The sequence below is a fragment of the Myotis daubentonii genome, chromosome 17 (assembly GCF_963259705.1).
Source record: "Myotis daubentonii chromosome 17, mMyoDau2.1, whole genome shotgun sequence".
Taxonomy (NCBI): domain Eukaryota; kingdom Metazoa; phylum Chordata; class Mammalia; order Chiroptera; family Vespertilionidae; genus Myotis; species Myotis daubentonii.
In genome coordinates this window covers 42905742-42928395 of record NC_081856.1, presented here as the reverse complement: position 1 = coordinate 42928395, position 22654 = coordinate 42905742, and the positions used below count along the sequence as shown (strand labels likewise).

Genomic DNA, 22654 nt, shown 5'->3' with positions numbered 1-22654 from the left:
TTTTCTCTGTGTGTTCCTTAGGGATATTCTTTCATGTATTATAAAATCGAGTTAGAAGAGGAAATTCTGTGAAACTCATTGTCCCTCATGTGTGTGTTATATACAATTTATATACATATATTAAAAAAACCTAAATTTACTATGAATAGCTACCCAGAATAGATGATAGTCTGTGTTCATACTTATAGCTATATCTGTTTTAGAAACCTGAAGTAAAATAAGAATGATGAGTTGCTTATAATTTTCAGTGATAAAGCATAATCCCCAATCTGCACAATTTAGTTATCTTAAATTATACCAGTGATACCTGTGTGTGTGTGTGTGTGTGTGTGTGTGTGTGTGTGTGTGTGTGTAGCTTTGTTTTACTCTCCATGATTTAAAAAATGACAGATTAAATACTAAGTTATCAACGTGAATTTCTTTTGTGGCTATTAATATTAGTAACCCATAAGTGGTTTTCTACCTAGTTCAGTTAGATGATACAACTGTGAGTTAACAGGTTTCTTTTTAAAATATTGAAATAATGTGCCAATAGGCGTTTCCCTGCCCTCCTCACCTGGAGCAACCTCTGCCCGAAGCGAGGTCTGCCAGCACTCTCATGTGCAGCAGCTGGGTTATTGGCAATTCTCATTTAAATAAAGATGTATGTAGTTGTTTTTAACATAATCGTATTAGTTGTGTTTATAAATATTTAAAAATTGGTATTTGTTTTGTTTGAGGTAATAGAGTCCAGATTGGAAATTGCCTCATATCTTGACTATGCAGCCCAAGGCAGCCTCAAAAAGTCATTTTTCTTCTTGTTTGTTTAGAGCTTTTGTTTGTTTTTGAAGAAATGACTGTGCCATCTGGTCAATTGTGAAGGAATTGAACCATCCTGGCGGAATTTAACTAACCCCTCTGCTTCCTTAGTACACAGTCAGTCAGCCCAGTATCTTATTACCTATTAATGTGTTCTAGGAACTAACAAATCGATTTGAAAACAGTGCTTCTGCCCTCTTGCAACTTCTCTACCTTATTATAATTTTTCAAGCATCAGCAAAACTGAAATACAGAAATTAAAGTTGATTAGAATTTATCATAGTGAGAAATATGAGTTTTCTAAGTGTTACAGCTATGACTTCAGGTCCAATTAAGAGGCAAACATGGAATAGAATCGAGCTCACTGTGGGTTTTTTTGGTTTTTGTTTTTTTTAGAGCTCACTTTGGAGTCATTCAGTCCTGGGTTCTAATCCCATCTCTGCTACTTATAGCTGTGTAACCATGGGCAAGTTATTTAACTTCTCTAAACCTCAGTTCCTGATCTTTAATATGGGGATAATACTGACAGCAACCTCCTAAAGTTGCTGAAAGATTAAATAATGTATATATAGCTCGTGGCTAAGTGTGTTGCACAGGGCTCAATGAATGTAACTATTACTATTGTTGCTTTTATCATCATTGTTAATATCTTCAATCCAATTTTAAAATAGTGGTTCTAATAGCAAAAATAATTCATATCACTTCAGTGCAATCATTGCTATTGTGTAATTTTAAAAATTGCAGTTACAGTAATTGACTTCTTTACTCTTTTGTGAATTAGGTCGGCAGAAAATGTGCCAAAGACATTTGAGTAAACCAACAGTTGGAAAATCATAAACTGGCTTCTTACACCTCATAAATCATATCTTGATTTCATTTAGTTATTGTGACTTTAAGAGAAGGATTGAGTTACATGTCTCTTTAGAATTAAAGGTTTTGCTAATGTCCCTGGAAAGGCTTAGCATTAACCTGTGACTTTACCGTCATAATGATCATAACTTGAACATTTTTCTGAAAATTTAGCTGCTGGGAACATTTCTTGCTGACCTATAATGTGAAATGAAAGTATTACTTTGACAGGAATAGCAAGTAAGTAGGTCTATTAAATGAGAGGCACTCAACGAGAATTGTGCTGAGAAAGTTAAATAAGAAGTGACCCAGCCCAGCCAGTATGGTTCAGTGGTTGAGTGTCAACCAATGAGCTAGGAAGGAGGTCATGGTTCCACTCCCAGTCAGGGTCAGGGCACATGCCCATGTTATAGGCTCCATTCTCAGTGGTGGATGTGCAGGAGGCAGCTAATCAATGATTCTCTTTCGTCGTCGATTTTTCCATCTCTCTCTCCCTCTCCCTTCCTCTCTGGAAAAAAATAAATGACCTAGCCAGTGGGGGAAACTAATGTATGGGGAAGGGTATTGAGATGAAAATCAGTAATTTTTACTTTTAGTCTTGGCTGTAATACTCTTGGCTTTTTTATGCAAATAACTAAATTTTTTGGTGTTTTAGTTTTCTTATTTCTAAAATGGGTATAATAATATCTGTTTTTTATAGTTTAATCTGAGCTCCAAATGAGACAATATTTATGCAATGCCTTGGAACTATGAAACCTTCTTCAGCAGTAACTTGGTACTTCTGAAATTAGTAGTAGTAGAAGGGAGAGCTTAATAGACCTTCGCTTTTGGACATGAGGAAAAGATTAGTGTCCTGGCCTTTTTGACACCCATTTTAACTAATATTTACTTAAAATGAATGAAAATGGGAGGAGTCACTTAAAGCCACAGGTTTGGCTTTGATATTACAGAACTGACTTCGCTCAGAGAAGAGAAGAGGCTCACAGTTGGGATTAAGTTGATCTTCCTTGGGTGTATATGATTACATTTCTTTACTAGACAGCACCCTGTATTCACGTGTACTGAATTTAATCAGATGTTGTCCTGCAAAACATCTGAAACCCACATTTGAATTTAACATAAAACAACCAAATAGGAAAGATATCAGAACACCACAGAACAGCATAGAAGACAAATTAAAAAGAATTTATTGAAATGCTATTTCATATATTACCTGCTGGTTAGCATCATCTTGTCAATGAAGTGGCAGAGAAGGAGGGAAGTAGTGAACCTCACCTTCTACCCTGATTCCTTGTCAAGTATTTTCTCACCACCTGCTCTGGCTAGCTGTGGACTCTGCTTGCTCTTCCTGAACAAAAAGGAAGGAAGAAGGAAGGAGAGAAGGGGTGTGAAATTGCAGTCCTCATGCACTCACCATGTGTTTTTATAAATTATTTTAAAGTGTCATTTTGATCTATTTGTATAAAGGTTGGTATACCCAGATCCTTTTGTAAAGGAGTCTCTTAACTTCTAGTTTAAAAATATGGGAAGAAGTCTACTTTGGCTTGCAGATCATTTACTTCCTGGCAGAGTATTTACTTCCTGTATGTGGGCCAAATATTTCTAAGGGATGGGAAAGAGGGTAAGACTATAGTTTTGGTAATTAATCAAAACCAAAGTGCAGGGACGTTGTCAAGTCTATAATTTCTCCTAGCTAGGAATATTAGAGGGAAGTAAGTATATTAGCTAGTATTTCAAATCTCAGTTATTTAAAAATTAAATATAAATATGCTTACTATTTTTCAGATCAAAATTGGGTATAATTTTCACTAATAAGCAAAGATTTTTATCTTTTACCTTTTGTATTCTCTTATTTTAGATCAGTAATTAAAAATTTTTTCAAACTCAAAAGACAAAAACAAAAACTAGGAAGAGTAGCTACTTGAAAGGCCTACCACACACTCCTATTTTATTTAGAGTTTGAGTTTAAGAAACAAAATAGTGACTGTTTATTGGACTCCTATTATGATATGCCCCATAGGACACATTACACGTATTATCTAGTACAATATTCTCAACAGCCCTGCAATTTAGTTTATTATTCCCATTCTGCAAACAAAGAAACTGGAACTCAGCAGTGTTCAGGTTAAACTCACCCACTTCAAGGGGTCAGGACTTACACCCAGGTCTGTCTGCCTTCAGAGTTCATGTTGTTCTCATTACCCTCCATTTTATCCTGTTATAAACTGACATAAACTCTCCTCTGGATCAAAATGTAAGAAAGCTCCATGAACTAATTCTGATTTCAGTAAGTCCTGGGTCAGTGACAGGCTATTTCACAAGCCTCTTCCCTGTTGTCCCTCAAGAGTCCATCAGAAGTCACTTAATGCTGTTTTATAAACATGATATCCCTGTGCCTCAGGCCACAGAGACCCTGCCTTCCTAAGCAGCCATAGATGCCACTTTGGTTCTGTGGCAGCCTGGGACAGGCCTGTGCTCACTAGCTGTGGCAGACTTCAGGATGTTTGTAACCCATAATTATAGACCATTGAAGACTTTGCAGAACAGTGAATAAAATATATAGTCTGTCACTTTTTATTTTTAATTAAATTTATTAAGATGACATTGGTTAGTAAAATTATATAGGTTTAAGAGGTACAAAAATATATTATATTGTATGTTCATTACTTCAAGTCATGTCTCTTTCCATCATCACTTATCCGCCCTTTACGTCCTCCTACCTCCCCCCACCCCATTTCCCTCTGGCAAGCACAATACTATTGTCTGTCTGTGAGGGGTTTTTTTTGTTTGTTTGTTTGGGGGGGTTTGCTTAAACCCTTTACCTCTTCACCTTTTCACCCATGCCCCTCCTCCCCTCTGACCGCTATCAGTCTGTTCTCTGTATCTATGAGTCTGTAACTATTTTATTTGTTGGTTTATTTTGTTCATTAAATTCCACATATAAGTAAAATCATATGGTACTTGTCTTTCTTGACTGGCTTATTTCACTTAGCATAATACCCAGGTCCATCCATGTTGTCACAAAAGGTAAGATTTCCTTCTATTTTACGGCTGATTAGTATTCCATTGTGTAAATATACCACAGCTTTTTTATCTATTCATTTACTAATGGATACTTGGGCTGCTCCCAGATCTCAGCAATTGTAAATAACACTGCAATAAACATACAGGTGCTTATATTCTTTCAAGTAATTGTTTGAGGTTTCTTCACATATATTCCTAGAAGGTGAATCTCTGGGTCATAAGACAGTTCTATTTTTAATTTTTTGAGCTAACTGCATCCTGGTTTCCACTGTGGCTGTACCAGTCTGCATTCCCACCAACCGTGCATGAGGGTTCCCTTTTCTCCACATCCTGGTCAGCAGTAGTTTGTTGATTTATTGATGGTAGCCATTCTGACAGGTGTGATGGTGATATCTTATTGTGTTTTTAATTTGCATCTCTCTGATGACTAGTGACTTTGAGCATCTTTTCATACGTCTATTGGCCATTTGTATGTCCTCTTTGGAGAAGTATCTATTCACGTCCTTTGTCGATTTTTTAATTGGATTGTTTTTTTTGTGTGTTTGTTTTTTAGTGTTGAGCCATAATAATTCTGGAAGAAAGCATAGGCAGTAAAATCTCAGACATTTCTCGTAGTGATATTTTTCCTTATATATCTTTTTGGGCAAGGGAAACAAAATTAAAAATAAATAAATGAGACTGCATCAAACTAAAAAGTTTTTGCACAGCACAGGAGACCATCAACAAAATGAGAAGACAAACCACTGAATGGGAGAACATATTTGCCAATGATACATCTGATAAGGGCTTAATATCCAAAATTTATAAAGAACTTAGTCTGTCATTACACACACACACACACACACACACACACACACACACACACACACACACACAGTAGATCCTTCTGGACTTTCTAGAACCAATAAAATAGACACAGGTAAATCTTGAGGCTATCTGCAGTGCTGCATCATATAAGCATTAATTTTATGCTTCTGATGAATTTGCGATATTTTTATCCTCTACTAACAGAAAGAAAACTCAAATGCTATAAGACATCAAAGCAGAAAGCTACTGAAATGTAAACCTGCGATAGTAGTTTAGGGAACAGTTTTAATTACATATCATCGAAATGCTAACATTACCATCCATAGGATTGGAAATTAAAGCATGATGTAATTCCAAAAGTAGTTGATAATATTGAGCAAGATTTTGTTACCCAGGATTGCAAGCAGCAGCAAGATCTGTTTAATACAGCAAGAAGCTCATACCAGGAGTAAGATGTCAAACCATTCACTTGGGGAAGAAAACATGGTTAAAATGAAGCACACCACAACCCAGTTAATCAGAAGTTTATTTTTCAGACTCATCCCCCAAATTTCAATTAATAAGATTTTTTCCAAAAACACCAGGTTGCAAGAACTCTCCACTATAGGAAAATTCTGTTTTCTTGACACTTAAGTTAGCACCAATTTTTCACAGAAATGTCAAAGAAAAGAGTATCATGTGAAAATTAAATCCAAGGATCAAAAACCATTATTGTGACTACAGTTTCTTGCATTTTCCACAATAGAAACTTTGCCTGGAACTGTCAGAGAAAATAACTATTGGGCTAACCTCTCTTCCTGCCCGTCCTTAACACATTAAGCACCCAGTCTGTCACAAATGACTGACACTATACTTTCCGTCCGGAAGACAAAACAGGCAGGGCACTTAACGTGTTAACCAATCCACTCGTAGAGAGGTTCTTAAACACAAAAGTGCCCAAGAGAAGGCAGACAGAGGCACAGTATCAACTCCTTATAAACCTGTGGCTAATCAAGTTACTGTGAGAAAGGGGCAAATGAGGGAGAAAATTATGTTGGTGTAGAGCTCACTCTAGTCTGCATTATAATGCTACATATAGCTTTCAAAATGAACAGATTCTTATGGCACTAGGCTTTTTAGAGTTCAAAGTTCTTTATTCACCTGGCAAAAGAATTTAAAACTTTTTGTCTGCATGGTAGGTAACAGAAGTATCTGGTGTAAAAGTAATTGGACTTCATTATATATTCAGTGTTATATCAAACTTAAAATGAGAAAATTACCACTAAAATCTGTGGGGAAATGTCTTCTCATTGGCACCTTAGTAAACTTTCAGCTTAGTTATGGAAAAGGATTATCCTGCCACATAGTAGAACAAAGCAGAGTTAATAATAAAGCCGACAAAATCTGTAGCATTCAGCTATTCTGTATCTGTGGAAAATGAAATTTTATGTTAAGTATAAGATTGCAAAGAAAATAAACTAGTTCATTTTCAAAGTTTTGTTTTGAGTTGGGCACAATGAGTCACATTATATTTTATTAATTCAAATGTTAAGCAAAGACATACTCAACTCTGAATATTTGCTAGGGGTTAAAAATAATAATAATAATGAGCAGTTCTAAAGAATCAGATTCAGAGGAAGACCTTCCAAGCAGTTAAGTAAGATGAAGGTTTTGGGAAGAAGAACAAAGTAATCTGCAAGCATGAAGAATACAATCGGAAGCACCTCTCTGTGAAAGCCAGCAATACCTGATCCATCCGGAAATGGCCTTTAGACTTTCTGAATCTTATCTTTAGTTGTTTCTTGTGGCAGGATATGATGAGCTATCTTTTTTTTTTTTTTTTTTTGGAGGCCAGGTCAACCCAGAAGAAAAACAAATATTATAACTTATAAGTTATAATATTTGTATTTCTTATTGAAGTGAATTCTAGCTGACTTTGAACAAGATTTATGGCTATGAGCAATTTGTCATTTTTCTGACCCATTTCCCACAGTCTGTTACTCCCAATAAGATGTGGTTTTCTCCTACTTTTTAGGCTTAGAGATAAATGTGCTCATCAACATTAGGAGAAGCTTATTAATTTTAAGAGCTTCCTGTATTCAAATAAATATGTGTTTGCAAAGTATGAAAAGAAAACTAGCAAAGTCTGAAGGAGCTTCCAGTGAAACAGTCTCCGTATTTGTCACTCCATTTATATTATATTCACAGGCTCCTTTAATCTTAGTTTATCTGGTGCTTTCCCAGCTATATTGACCCTGAGGGATGTGTAATACGAATCCTATTTTCTAGGCCCGATAATGGAATTCAGAAGTTAAATTGAAGACAGTAACGGAAGTCTAGTAGTCATACCCTCATTATCTAGCCATTAGAGTATAAGGGACTAAACAGTGACTGGGATTTTGACATGTCTTTCTCTTACTACTGCTGCTTCCTATAACCACAATGACTACAGGAATATTCAGAGTGGAGATTTTAACCAAAAATTGGAGAGTGGCCACCAGCCTTGTCAAACATTCAGTATTCATCAACCCTGCAACCTTTACTTTCCTGGATGTTCCTAATGTCAGTTCTTTTCTATCAGCCCTGTGAGTACAGCTGTACTTCTAAACTGGTTGTGTAGTAATTAAACCAACAATATCATTAAGTCAGTAATATTTTGTTGGGTAATAGTCATTGAAATTTTGGCTTCCTTGTATACATTTCCTAGACTTTTCCATTTTCTTTATTCCTAGTCTATTGCCAGTTTGTTTATTTTCTGTCTAAGTCATATCGTCCTGTAATTGCCCTAATGCAGATTCCTAGGCTGGGTGCCAGATGCAGGTCCTCCAACTTCTACTGAAAGAGAGGCAATCTGCATGAGGCCCACCTCCCCTGCTTGTAAAACGCTCACTCACGTTATCATACTTTGCTGTTCCCCCAGTCTATACCTTGATGAAGGCAGGACATCACATAACCTTGAAGTGCTTTTTTCTCTCCCCTTTATTTTAATTTTTATAAATGCTGTGTTGTCCTATTTTTTTCAGCTCTGAATAAATTCTAGGTTCATATATGTGCTTAGGATCATCCTAAAGATTCTTCCCCCTTCCTCTCTAGTAACCACCATACTGTTGTCTGTGTCCATAAGGCTTTTTGTTTGTTTCATGCTTTCTGTTTTCTATCGCACATATATGTGTATTACACAGACATTATCGATTGTTTTAGTCTTGGCCTATCTGATAGGCCTACTTACTAAAAAATATTTTCTTTGATTATTGCTAAGATTGAATTTCTCTTAATGTTTATATTTTTAAATGTTTATTGTTTATTTATTAATTTTCTTCATTTAATAATTGCTTATCTATCCTCCACCCATTTTTCTATTGATATCCGTTGTTTATATGAATGCTCTATATTAATGATATCCCTATTCTCTCAGACAAGTTTGGATATCTGATTCCTATAGCTTCTTTTATTTAACAGTATGAGTTTTACTTGCCAGTTTCTTACACATAATATTTCTACATCAATTGAATTCATCTCTGTTCATTATTTAGTTAGTTACATACTTACATCTGATTTCTCTGTTAGATTATTGTTCTCTCTCTTGATTGTGTTTTCTTCAAAATAAAGAATTATGTCTTGTATAGGTCTGACACAGTACCACTTACTTCATAATAACAGCTTCTTGATGGCTACATGGGTGAGGCCCTGGCAGGTCCATAGCTCCTCCAGACTCATTGTAGATCCTCCCAACAACAGACATTTGACATCCTTTCCCCAGACTTGACCATTATATTTAAAAGAGAGAATAGTATAGTGTTACTATGTAATGGATCTACTATGCATATTCTCACTGCTTTAAATTCACTGATCATATAAAAAGAGAAGAATGCACTAGTTTAGTGTTTGATCTTTACCACATAGATCTAACGTCACGATCAATTGCTTTCAGTATTTTCTTTGAAATCACATAAAGGTTCATATGCCAAATTTCATAAGGATCACATGATAAGGTCAGGAAATACAAATTCCAAGGCAGAATTTATATGCCCAGTTCACATATGACAGTAATACTGTATAGCCATATGTTGAATATAATACACTGTATGTAAATGCTATTCTTGAAAGTCATCCAATCAATAAAACCTAAAATAAATAACACTTTAATAACACATTTCAAATCAACTGAAAATGGAATAGATGGACTCTATGGCAAGAACATCCCTATAAAATTGACATTCAGAGGCCATTAAAACGCAGAGAGTAAAACAATCTTGAAACTAAAGAAAAACTGTGAATATTTAGAAGTTTTTAAAAAGCCTACTACATTGTATGCCAAGACACAGCAGTTGTTTTTATTTAAAGAGCTATTTCAATAAAAACTGGCTTGCTAAACATTAAAAAGAAAATTCCGTTTGCCATCCGTTTGCTAAAAAAAAAATGCTTTTAAAAACTATATGCAATATTAACGAGAAAAAGTTTTTAAAAAATACACTGTACTTAATAGAAAAACTTAAACCAGAAAAAGTCCAATTTTAGTTATAATTGGGACTATTAAAAGATCGACCAATTTTTATCATTAAAGAAGGTTATGGGAAAGCTACTGAAGTTAACTTCAAAAGCCTAGCAGTAAAAAGTGATTGTAATGTCAGTAACACTCTGAAACAGATCAAATAACCCTTAAGTAGTACTAATCCACTGCTGCTTTGAACATGTAGATGCTTTTTTAAGCTGAAAAGGTTGCACTTTTTCTTTAATTTGTTTCCAACATCCCGTTTTAAAAAAAAAAAGAAATACAACTGTTCAACTGTTAACGGTCAGCAGCTCAGCGTACAGAAACTTTACCTTCACTCAAAGATGGTATTAGTTAAGATTTGAAATGTCTTTTCCTTTGGGCCTGGTTCTGGAAAACATGGTTTTATCCTTTCACCTTGTGCAAAGAGAGCTGCTCTTTCTCCATGCAAACACTTGTGTTACAAATGAGTATTCTCTATGTATACAGATGAACCAATGAAGGTTACATAAATAATTAACCAGGTTTTCCCTCCTCTCTGTCAGCTGAGTCTGGCACCAAAATGAGACGTTTGTGATGTAATTGACATTTTTCGTTTCAATTTTGTCACTTCAGATCCTGGGAAGACTCTGCCTGAAGCCCTTGATTACTGCACAGTTTGGCTGCAGACGGTGCCTGGAGAAATAGACAGCAAAAGTGGTATTCCACCTTCCCTGGTAATGCTACAAATTAAAGACTTTCTTAATGGACCAGGTAAGAAAGTCATTATACAAAATGCATGTACTCTTTTTTTTTTTCCATGGGAGTATATGAACATGTACATAGGGTTTGTTAGTAATCTTAATACTTGGTGTCAAAAATGAATAGTTCATTAGTTTTCCGGGAGTGTGCTTTTCTCAGGCTGCCCATTATAGAGGTCAAACGGCAAATATTAATATGCATTAAAACTTACCTTTAATCTGACACGTTAACAATTAAAGAGTATTGACTGGAGGCCAAAGACCCAAGATTTTATTTCTATCTTTTCTACTAATTAACTCTGTGACCCTAAGCATTTGATCCCCTTGCCTATAAGTGAAAAGAATAAAATAGATGGATAGGTAGGTAGATGGGTGGGTGGGTAGGTGTGTGGGTGAGTTGATGGATGGGTGGATAGCATACATGATATACATACATAAGTATACATAGTATACACAGATTTGGTTAGATACATAAAATTCATTTATTTCAAAAGCTTAGCAAAGTACTTGAAATACATTAATACTCAGTTTTAAAGAGACACAGATATAAAAGTATATTGAATGCTTATCACATCCAGGCTCTAAGTGTTTTACACACTCATATAACCCAAGGAGTGGGCACTATAATTATCCCAATTTTATAGTAAGGAAAAGTGATGTAAATTGCCCAAGGTCATAGTGGCAGACGATCCATTTAAACCCTGTTTTTATGCCTCCAAAGACCTAGATCGCTTCTGTACTATACTAATTTTACCATAACTAAAGTTCTTCTGTCTTCCCCATAGGCTCCTCCTCCTCTTTCTTTTTCCTACTCTGTTTCTTCTTCCTTCTTCTCATGCTCTGCCTCCTTTTTTTTTTTTATCATTCTTTCCTCATCCCAGTGAAATTTTAGCTATTTATTTAACAAAAAGTACTACATTTCAGTTTTCCTCTTGTTAATTTGTACTCACAGTGCTTCAGAACATATTGGTCCTCAAAAGAAGATTAATTTATTCATTAAGAATCTAAAACAATGCTTTTACATTGTCTTAAGATCACTAGCAATACTCTGAAAGGTATGCATTTTGATGAGTCAAAGTATCACAGTGTGGACCTGGTTAAGTTTGTGTGCTGCAGCAGCCAAGGCCCTTAGCATCCACCAATGAGGATGGAGAAGATGGTCTGTCATTGTGTCTGCAGTAAACGGAGCCTGAAACCACCACCACTGGCCTCTCCCTGTGGCCCTGTTTCTCTATTGATGGTACATAAAGAGTGGACATACGCAGCACTATTTCTCATCATTATAAGTAGCTAGACATGGTTCTAAAGACGCAGAGGAAAGCTAGAAGCTGATGGTGAAGGCTAAGGGAGTCATTAAAGTGGAAGAAGCTTTTGGGGTAAGGTGATGGCTGGATTGGGAGCAGTGTGAGTCTTAATACTTGATTAGTGAGTGTCAAGTACCATACTTCATTGAATCTAAGCCACCACCAGTTGTAGGGGGAAAAAAACATTTTATATTACCACTAAGAAAAAAGAAAAAATATCAACTGTTTAAACTATGATACAGCTCTTTCTTATTACATCAGTTGCAAGACACTTTCTGACTTAGAATTGGTCACATGTAAAAAAACTGAACATGTTAGAGTGGATAAAATAGGGTAAGATCATATGGTTAGTTAATGGGAAAGTAACTGGGAGACTAGGGTTTACCTCTTATTTCTCTTTCATGGTATCAGGTTTCTTTTGTTTTTAGGCAGTCTTTCAATCTGGCTAAAAAGTTCTCTTCTAGTTTACATTTGACTGATTTGAATGGGATCTGCAAGTCAGTGGAAAATTGTTTACCATATTTTCATGGCAATCAAATAAATTGAATGTTAAGAAGAATGTCAATGAATGAATCAAAAATTATATGTTTATAATTCTAGAATTTAAAATGACTGTGTAGTAGAAATTTGATTTTTAAAAATAGTTGCTTTATGTTTCCTATACTTTTTTAAATTGGAAATTACATATATGCCATTTCTAATCTTTTGTTCATTCAGTAATAGTGATAATCTATCTGGAGATTCAAACTTCTAAATAAATGAATTGAAATAGTTATTTTACAGCAGTGCTTCTCAGACATGAGTGTGCATTTGAAGTATCTCTGGGGAGCTTGTTAAAATAAAAATGTAATTTAATAGTCCTAGAAGGTACTGATGAAATTCTGCATTGCTTACAGACTCCCAAGTAAGTGGGTGCTATTGGTCAGGAGCACTGGTCGGCAAACTCATTAGTCAACAGAGCCAAATATCAACAGTACAATGATTGAAATTTCTTTTGAGAGCCAAATTTTTTAAACTTAAACTATATAGGTAGGTACATTGTTATTAACTTAATTAGGGTACTCCTAAGGCTTAGGAAGAGCCACACTCAAGGGGCCAAAGAGCCGCATATGGCTCGCGAGCCACAGTTTGTCGACCACGGGGACTCTGGAGACTCCACTTTTTGTACCAAGATTTTATATGACTCATATATGAAAGAAAAATATGCATGTCTATGATTTTTTTAATACCATCAGTTACAAATATTGAGGGCCAATCTGCAGATACTTGGGGGCACAGGAGAAGAGAATGATGAGTCGTTTTTTTAAATGGTACTTTTTTATGAAAAATCAAAAACAATGTTCAGTGAATGGTTAAAGTTCTTCATAGTCTAAGAGTCCAGTTCTTCTAAGTTCCTTTTAATCAAGAGTGCTTCTCTTTAGTAAATTGAGGGGAGATTAGTTTGAATGACATATCAGCTGTACAGGTTCCACTAAAGCACTAACCCAGCAAACTTGAACTGCTCCAGAATTTACTCTTAGATAGAAAGTTCCTTAACCATAACTGTTATTTAAAGTATATGTAAGTATATCCTATATAATAAAGATGTAATATGCAAATGGTCATTACTCCGTGAAGCGTAATGACCAACCATGTAACGACCAGATCACGGATCAGCAGGAGGGTGGGGCATTGAGCTACATGCGGGCCATGGAGAGCTACAGGAGGGAGCAGGGAAGCAAGCTTTGGGGGGGGTGGGGGGAAAGGGGAGCTACAGGAGGGCAGGGCAGCGGGAAAAAAGCTACTGGAGGGCTGCAGCGAGCTGCTGGTGAGCTACTGGCGCACAGATTCGTGCACAGGGCTACTAGTATGTATATATCTATAATAATAAAAGCGTAATATGCTAATTAGACCGGATGTACTTCTGGACGACCTTCTGGATGAAGCCAGGGCTGTGAGGGAAGCCCAAGTCCCGGGTGCCTGCCGATGGCCAGATGGAAGCCTAAGTCCCAGGTGCTAGAGGAAAGCCGGTGCCAGCAGCTGGGGGAAGGAAGGCCTAGCCTTGCACAAATTTTGTGCATTGGGCCTCTAGTATATATATATTATTCCATAGAATAATTATATCCTCTGATTACACAGCCAGATTGCCACTCTATACTAATTTAGAGATAAATAGGAATAATAGGATAGATTAAAGCATGTCTTGCCTTACGGATGTATTAATTCTTAGATTTTTGGCCACTCAAGAAAATTATATTTTGTCCAGATTTTAGGTAATAGTATATTAAAAGGAATATTATTTATGTTGAGACAGGGGACAAATTTCAACTTTATAATATTCCCTAATACTATTTTCTCCTGAAAAAAATGGAAATGCTTTTTTTAGTATTGCAAGTAATCATTTGCCACCATTAGTTTTTTAGCTATTGCACATATTTTTCAGTATCACTTCCAAAGACAGTTTTATGCTACATCTTTAAAATAGTATTTTTTCATTTATTCTTTTCTTGCTCTTGAATTAAGGGTGCAGTAACAATAAAAATAAACAAAATAAGCCAGTCAGAAAAAGACAAGTATCACATGATCTCACTTACATGTTGAATCTAATGAACAAAATAAACTGATGAACAAAATAGATCCAGAGACATGGATTTCAGCCTTTCAGAGATTATTTTATCTAAACAAGGTGATAAAAATGCTGCTCTTTTGGCATTTGTTTTTGAAAAAATTATTCAAGTTCTTGAGTATTCCCTTATTTCCTCTACTTACTTAATAAGTTCCTTAGAGCAAATGGTAAGTCCCAACTTCTACATCAAAAACCCCTTCAAAGCTCTCTCAGCCCCACTTCCATCCTTCAGAGGCAACAATTGTACCCATTAGCAAGGTCAGTGGCTTGGAGAAACCTGGAAAACAGCAGCTACTAGAAACCCACTAGAATAATATCTCCAGCAGGTGATAGATTAGTTGGAACAAATTGGAACCATCGCAGTTCAGCAATCCTGGTTTCTTTCAAGCTGTTTTTAAAATGTCGTCATTTTAATACACAATCTAAGCCCTGCAGAACAGTCCACAGCAGGTTAATTTGAATCATATGATGTGTCACTGCCCTCAGCTGACATGAGCTCTATTCCATGTGTGAAGCCATAATAAATTCATTCCCAACCGAGGAAAATTCCCCATGAGAAGGTGAACTAATCCAGGCCTCACACTGGCATGCTAGCCCTCCATAATTGAAAGCAGGGCCACCTGTTCCCCGCACAGTTAGCCTATGGAGAAAAAATTAGCATTAGATCAGATACTTCTTATTAAGAAATCATTCATACTTCTTGCAAATTCAAATTCAGCTGCACATTACTTGGTATGACATCATACAGAAACATAGCATGTGCCCACTTGGTCCCAGTTTAAACGTTTTGGTAACCATAGGACTTCTTAACTTTGAAATGAGAATTTTTTTAATTTAATGAGAGCTGACACGTGAGAAGAAGAACTGGGAAGGGTGCAGATTTTTCTAATTAACCAGGGTAATTTGCAAAAACATTTGAGCTCCCTGGTATTTTTTTCATTGTTCCTTTGCAAGCATATTTTTGAGCACTGTCACTGTAGCTATAAAATAACATTTAAATGACAACAAAGAAAAAAATATGCCAAAATGGGAGAACATTCCCACATCATTTATGTTATTTTATAATTAGCATACCACATCTTCATATAATTTAAGTAACATAATTATAGCAAACACAAAATTACGACTGTATTTTCAAATTTCTTTATTTTAGTATACCTGGTGTCTCTCATTGAAACACATAGCCATTAATATTTTTTTCTCTTAAAAAAACTACTTCTTTAGTCTCTCCTTGTTTAACCCGTTCATTAATTTTCTTATGTGTTTTAACATTTTTCTGATTTTATTCTAGGTTTGGATTGGTTTTACCTCTGGTGTATTTTATTTTTGTTTTAAAATTTTAATTGATTATTAATTGGTTGAATCCTATTTTGAAAACTGTTTTTTAATATTTTATGGATTAGTTTACTGTATTATAGGTTGAAATAATTTTTTTTACTTTTCAAAAATTGCAAAAAAAATTCTAAATATCCCATTTCTAAAAAGACCTTTGATTTGAATAGAAATGTTTACTTAGCCCTGGCTGGGTTTCTCAGTGGTTGGAGCCTCATGCCATACACCAAAAAGTTTCAGGTTCAATTTCCAATATGGGCACATACCTGGGTTGCTGGATTGATCCCTGGTTGGGCAAGTTTAGGAGTCAACCCATCAATGTTTCTTTCTCACATCAGTGTTTCTCTCTTTCTCTCTCTCTTCCTTCCTTTCTCTCTAAAATCAGTTAAAAAACACACAACCTATTCCCAAGTGAAGATTAAAATATATACATATTTATATTTTTTGTATTTTATATTTATGTATTTACATAAAAATATATACATACTTAAATAATGTAAAATATTACTTTATAAACTTCTCAGTTACATAACAGACCATTCAAATAGTTTTATTTATATGAATATAAAGTAGACATTTTACATTGTTTTCCTCAAATATGTATATTTTTGAAATTTACTTTTTTGGTGAACTCTGCTTATATATTCTTTTATTCCTAAATTCCTTACTCAGTGGAGATTAATTCAAACATATCTTGAAGGTGACTGGTTCAGGTAAAGTAAGATAAGTAATACAGGTTCAGTTAGCAACCTAATTGTGCCCCAAAAGAAAGAAAGGCAGTTTTATAAAGGGCAAAATGTAAGAGCTATTCCTTACAAGGTCCCCCATGTAAATGATGTATGTTGGTTAGGTCAGTTGGGGTTGGTTAGGCTCACTATGTAAATAAAGAATACTGGTTATCAAAATGAATTAGTTCTTTTCAAGATGAAGAATGCAAATGGTCTGGTCACCACGATGAAGAGTGTGTAAAGTTTACATATATCCATGTAGCAATATTTGATCAGGATGTTTGTTGTTTAGCCTTTAGCTGAGTTTAGCAACAGGTCAGTAACTTAATAATAGTTCCAAGAAATAAGGCATGATGTGTGCATTTGCCCTACTTTCTCAATGGCCTCCTGATTCCTTTTTAAGTGATTCTCTTAGCAATGCTTCTTCCATTTTATTTTTTCCATTATCTATATATTAGCCTGTTTTGGAGTGTGAACTTCGTAGCGAGTCCTCTTTATGACTACCTATAGACTAAGTTTATGAATTAAGGTTGGAGGCAACAGGGGGTAAAAAAGGTAAAAACCCGAAAAAGATGCCCCAAATAGCCTCCTGATATTTTCCAGAGTGATAAATGAAGAATAGGTAATATGATTTTTAAATGCAAGAAGATTCACAATGAAAAAAAGCATTGTAAGAAGCTATTTAAATTTATTTCTATTAATGTATCCCTGATAGTTAACCCTTTGCCTCTTTCCTCTTTCCAGAAATAAGGCCAAGGACCATAGCCTAACACTGTAGTCCTGTCTTTATCTTAATTCAGTTTTATAGCCATACTAGCAGGCTATCTTCTACATTTAAGAAATGTAAACTAGCTAATAAAACTGTAAGAACCTTGTCTTTTACATTTCCTGAGTTTTACGGGCTCCAATTTGCAGTGTCAGCATTACATTATTGTAGTTTATATTCTCCATGATTTATCAAAATGAAACAGTAAACTTGATGTCAGGATGTCAAATAGGGAATGGACTAAGAATTTTAAAATACAGGAAATCCTTTCATTATTCCACGGTTAGTATTTCAACTATAACTTGGATTTTGCAAAGAAATTAGAAAAATGGATGGTTTTTAACAAACTGATTTTTAATAAACATTTTCTCTTATTCAGATAACAACCTGATTTTAATACCAACTTTTCCACCAGAGCATCAGTAGGCCGTGTAATTCCTTTCCAGCCCTGTAGAATGAAGGGACTGTAAATCTTTGAAGGTCTGGCTGACAGTGGTCCCTTCAGGGGACTGAACTTGGCTAAGTAATAGGACCCAAAGAGTCACAGAAGCTGGTTGTGGGGGTGGCAAGATGGTGAGAAGCCAGCACAAGGTCTGCAGGGAAGTCAGTGGTGAGGTAATTATTTAGATTTTTTATTTATTCGTGTACTATAATGCTGTCAGAATTCTTTCCTCTGCAGAAGAGAGTGAGGGTAATTGGGGAATATCTTTGTAGAGACATGGAGTGGGCTAAGGTAGAAGAGAAAAGAACACTACTTGGCTTTTCCTGATTAACTTAGAAGATTACATCCCGTGTGTTTGCATACAGCTCTTCCTCAAAGTCTCCAGCCCTCCACCTTGCCAAGGACCCAGTCTTGAGCCTTCTGTTCTTATCTTGCTCCATACAAACCAGAACCTCAGCTGTCTTTTGTGCTAACAACTTCCAAGTGCCTAGTTCTAGTTTTGACTTATTACTTAAGTCCAGGACTACTTTTCCATTGCCTATTAGATACGGTTAGTCATTTAAAATAACAGCTTATTTACATTAAATTAAGTCATTTTTCTCCCCTCTCCTTATTCACTCCTTTCTTTAGTATAGTCTTCAAATTTCTTTACATAGCAATGTTATTCCAGCCCTGTCCTCTTACAACTTTACTATCACCTTCAATTCATCCTTCTTTTTATTCCAAGTCCTTTTTAGTTTTCCATTTTATCCCAGGTCCTCCCTGTGCCTGCTACCTTCCTGGTATAGATTTATGCCCTGATTACTTCCTCAGCCTGTTTACTAGCAGCCCTCACTTCAGATTCTTTCAATAATCCTGTCCCCAATGTCCTTGTTAGATTAGCCTCTCCTGCCAAACCCATGAGTCTAGACCACCCACCTCCCTCAGTTCATCAATTCAACCCCCCTGGACCTTCAGGACACTCTAACTTGGTGTCACCTGTACAACCCAGGCTTACAGTCACTAAGCAAATGACCCTCAATAAAATCATCTCACTTCTTGAACCTCAGTATCTCCTTCTGTAACATAAGAGACTTGTTCTAAGATCCCTTCAAGTTTTAAAATGGTGGGTATAATTCCCAATGGAACTTTTCATTGACTTTCACAAGTATTTATGAGCAATACAGTATTCCAAGTATCATTCTAAGCACTGGGTAGTGGGGAGCAAAAGATAGACAGTGCTTTCTCAATAAATGCACACAGTCTAATAGAAAAGACAATTTGATTACCAAATAACCACACAAAGCAATATGTAAATATAAACTAACGTAAGCGTCATGAAGTCCTGTGGATTCATACAAAGTGAAAATCTAAGAAAACATCTCTGAGTAACTTACACTTGAGCTGAGTTCCACAGGATGAAAAGGAGTAACCAAGCACGTGGATGGGATAGATGGATTTCTGGGAGAAAGTGCAAAAGACCCTGTGGGGAGATAGCTCATGGGTCATTAAAGGAAATGAATACAGGGCAGAGTGAGGGAACAGTGGGAAGAGATGAGGCTGTAGGGAGAGACGGAGGCCCAGACTTGCCATAATAAAGGATTTTAGATTTTTATTTTAAGAGCACTGGGGAACCATGGAAGAGCTTTAAGCAGGACATGTATCTGGTGGGAGGTGTGTGTGTGTGTGTGTGTTTGTGTGTGTGTGTGTGTATGTGTGTGTGTGTTGATATGCTTATGTTTTGAAATGATTATAATTACAGGGTGTACAAGAGATTAGAGGGACCAAAGTAGATGAAAAGGCCAATTAGGAGAATATTGCAGTAATACTGATATAAGATAATGGTAAGTTGAATCAGGGAATGCTTTTAGAAATGGAGAAACTGAAAGCTTTGATAGATATTGGAGAGGGAGGGTCCACAGATGGTGGTAATGGAGTAGAGGGGATGGAGAGTAAGATTTAAGCATGACTTCTGGGTTTCTGACTGTCCTGACTGGATGAATGGTGCTATGGACTGAATTGTGTCGCCACGAAATTCTCATGTTGAAGCCCAGAGCCCCAGCGGGGTGGTGTTTGGAGATGAGGCCTGTGAGAAATAAATTGGTTTTAGATGATGCCTTGAGGGTGTTAATGTGCAAATAAGAAGAGATACCAGAGTGCTTGCTTGTCTCTCTCTCATTCATGTGATGACACAGTGAAAAGGCAGCCATTTGTAAGTCAGGAAGAGAGCCTTCACCAAAAACCAACCATTCCGGCACCCTGATCTCAGAATTCTAGCCTCTAGAGTTATAAGAAAATAAATTTCTGTTGTGTAAGTTCCCAATGGGATTTTGTTATAGCAGCCCAAGCTGGTTAAGCCAGGTGATAATCTTTCCCTGGCCGGTGTCTGGCTGGTATTGCTCAGTGAATATAGTCTTGGCCCTCGAACTGAAGGGTCTTGGGTTCCATTCCCAGACAAGGGCACATAGGAGGAGGGGTAGGGATGGAGGGGTTGCAGGTTTAATCCCTGGCCCTGGTGTAGTGGGTGTGGGAGGCAACTAATCAATGTGTCTTTCTCTCATCGATGTTTCTCTCTAAATGAATATATAGATAAATAAAATTTGATAAAATTTAAAACAACAAATAAAGAAGACATACTCAACGATTTCAAGTAGTGACACAAAAAAAAAGAGAATTTTAAAATATCTCATAGATTTATAGACATTGTGACTACAGTGTTTTTCCCCTGGATTAGCCTGGGTGGACACTAGTCTAAACTCATTGAGTAAGCAAGAGGGAAAAAATAGAAGCAGAGAGTATAAGTAACTCTTCCAAGAAGTTTGGCTGTAAAATACAATAAGGGTAGTATATATAGGAGCATTTAGGATCAGGGTTTGGTTGTTTTATTTTATGATGAAAGCGACATAAATTTTCTTATGTTTAAATATCAGCAAGTGGAGTCCAGTTGAGAGAAGAGTTGGATAAAATAAAAAGAAAAAAGATAAAGGTGGGTTCCTTGGAAAGAGGGAAGGAGAAGAATCCAATAAGCATGTGAAAGAACAGGTTTTAGATTAGAGAAACATAAATTAAGAAAGGGAAGGAAAATGGCATTTGCAGGTTTTTTTTTTCCAGTTTGGTAGCAAGTAATTGAAATGTAATGGTTTTAACTTTCTCCATGAAGCTAGAAAGAAGGTCACTGATTGGAAGTTGAAGAGGGATGAGAGGAATTTGATGGTTTGAAGGCAAATGGTTTGAAATCATCTTCCAATATCACTTCTTCATATGCCATACTCATTCATCTTTTTAAAATGTTTTATCATTGAATCTTCAAACATATACAAAAGTACACTGAATGGTATATAGGACCTCCTGCTTAAACAATTGTCAGCCTATGGCCAATATTGTTTCTTACATACTCCTATCCATTTCCTCACCTTCTGTGTTATTTTGAAGCAAATCCCATGTATTATATCATCTGTAATATTTCAGTATGTATATCTAAAAAATATTAGAACCTTTAAAAACATAACCGTAACATAATAATTCTTCAGTATCATCAAGCATTTAGTCATTGTTCAAATTTCCAATTATTTCATAAATAGCACAATGTATATAGTATGTATATATATGAAGCAGGAGCCAGATAAGGCCTATGCATTGCTATTGGTTGACATGTCTTTGAAGTTTCTTTTATCAATAGGTCTCCCCCTCTATCTTTTTTCATCTCTTGCAATTTTTATATTTAAGAAACTACATCATTTGTCCTATAGTTTATCATAGTTTTGATTTTGTCTGTGCCCCTATCTTCTGTATTTCCTACATATAAGTTGAGGGTTGGATTGATCTTATTCAGGTGTGTGTGTTTTTAGCAAGATTGTTTTGTAAGAGGTTTTGTATTGCTTCATCAGGAGGCATATAATGTCTGAAGGTCTTTTTAAATATATTTTTATTGATTTCAAGAGGGAAGGGGGAGAGGGAGAGAGAGATAGAAACATTAGTGATGAGAGAGAATCATTGATTGACAGCCTCCTGCATGCCCCCCTACTGGGAATTGAGCCTCCAACCCGGGCATGTGCCCTGAGTGGTCATTGAACCTTGACCTCCTCCTTCATAGGTCGAAGCTCAACCACTGAGCAACACCAGCTGGGCTGAAGGCAGGTCTCTTTTTGTTATGTTGACGGCCATTGATGCTCAAAGACTAAATTCACTGGAGGTTGCTAACAGTAATATTTTAAATCTAGCATTCCTTTTTCATATGCTAGCTGGAAGACTTCTATAAAGAAACACATTCAATCATCTACTCCCGTGGTCGCCAACTGGTGGTCCACTTGTGATCCGTGAGGTCCGAAAGCTTGGCGACCACTGACTCAGTAACATCATTCATCTATGAGAAGTAGGATGAATGCTTACTTCTTCCCTTGATTTACCAATTTTTGCAAATTAGTTGTTTTTCTTGATGGGATGGATTTTTTCACAATATCTATCAGATTTTCACACTGTGCTTTTTAAATGTCCTACAATTTTATTTGTCACTTATACTTCAGTAAAGCTGGAAAAAAGTTAGTTGGTTTTTTAGCATACTACAAAGGTGGCCAATTAGCTGTTGTTTCTTATTCTGAACTAATTACTTTTAATGATGTTCAAATTCTCATCCTTGGCAGAGGGAGCCTCTGTAAATTGGCTTTTCTATGTTTTTAACCTTTCCTCAGTCTGGACCCCTTTCTCCCTTATCTCAAAACAACATTGGGCTGTTCTCAAATATCAAATCTGTTGTCTCCAAGGAGGAGTTTATGCCATCTTTGAGAATAGGAAACAAAAAAAGGAAGTAGG

The 22654-nt window shown here is 36.0% G+C and overlaps 1 protein-coding gene across 3 annotated transcripts in view; it reads left to right on the top strand.

The window, feature by feature from the left end:
• The window catches only part of VPS13B (vacuolar protein sorting 13 homolog B), a 626384-nt gene that overhangs the window by 436298 nt on the left and 167432 nt on the right, over positions 1 to 22654 (top strand). For all 3 annotated transcript variants that reach the window (XM_059672116.1, XM_059672115.1, XM_059672117.1), the window contains exon 34: positions 10565 to 10702. In XM_059672116.1, coding sequence (XP_059528099.1) covers positions 10565 to 10702 — 138 coding nt within the window. The remainder of the gene's footprint in view (positions 1 to 10564; positions 10703 to 22654) is intronic.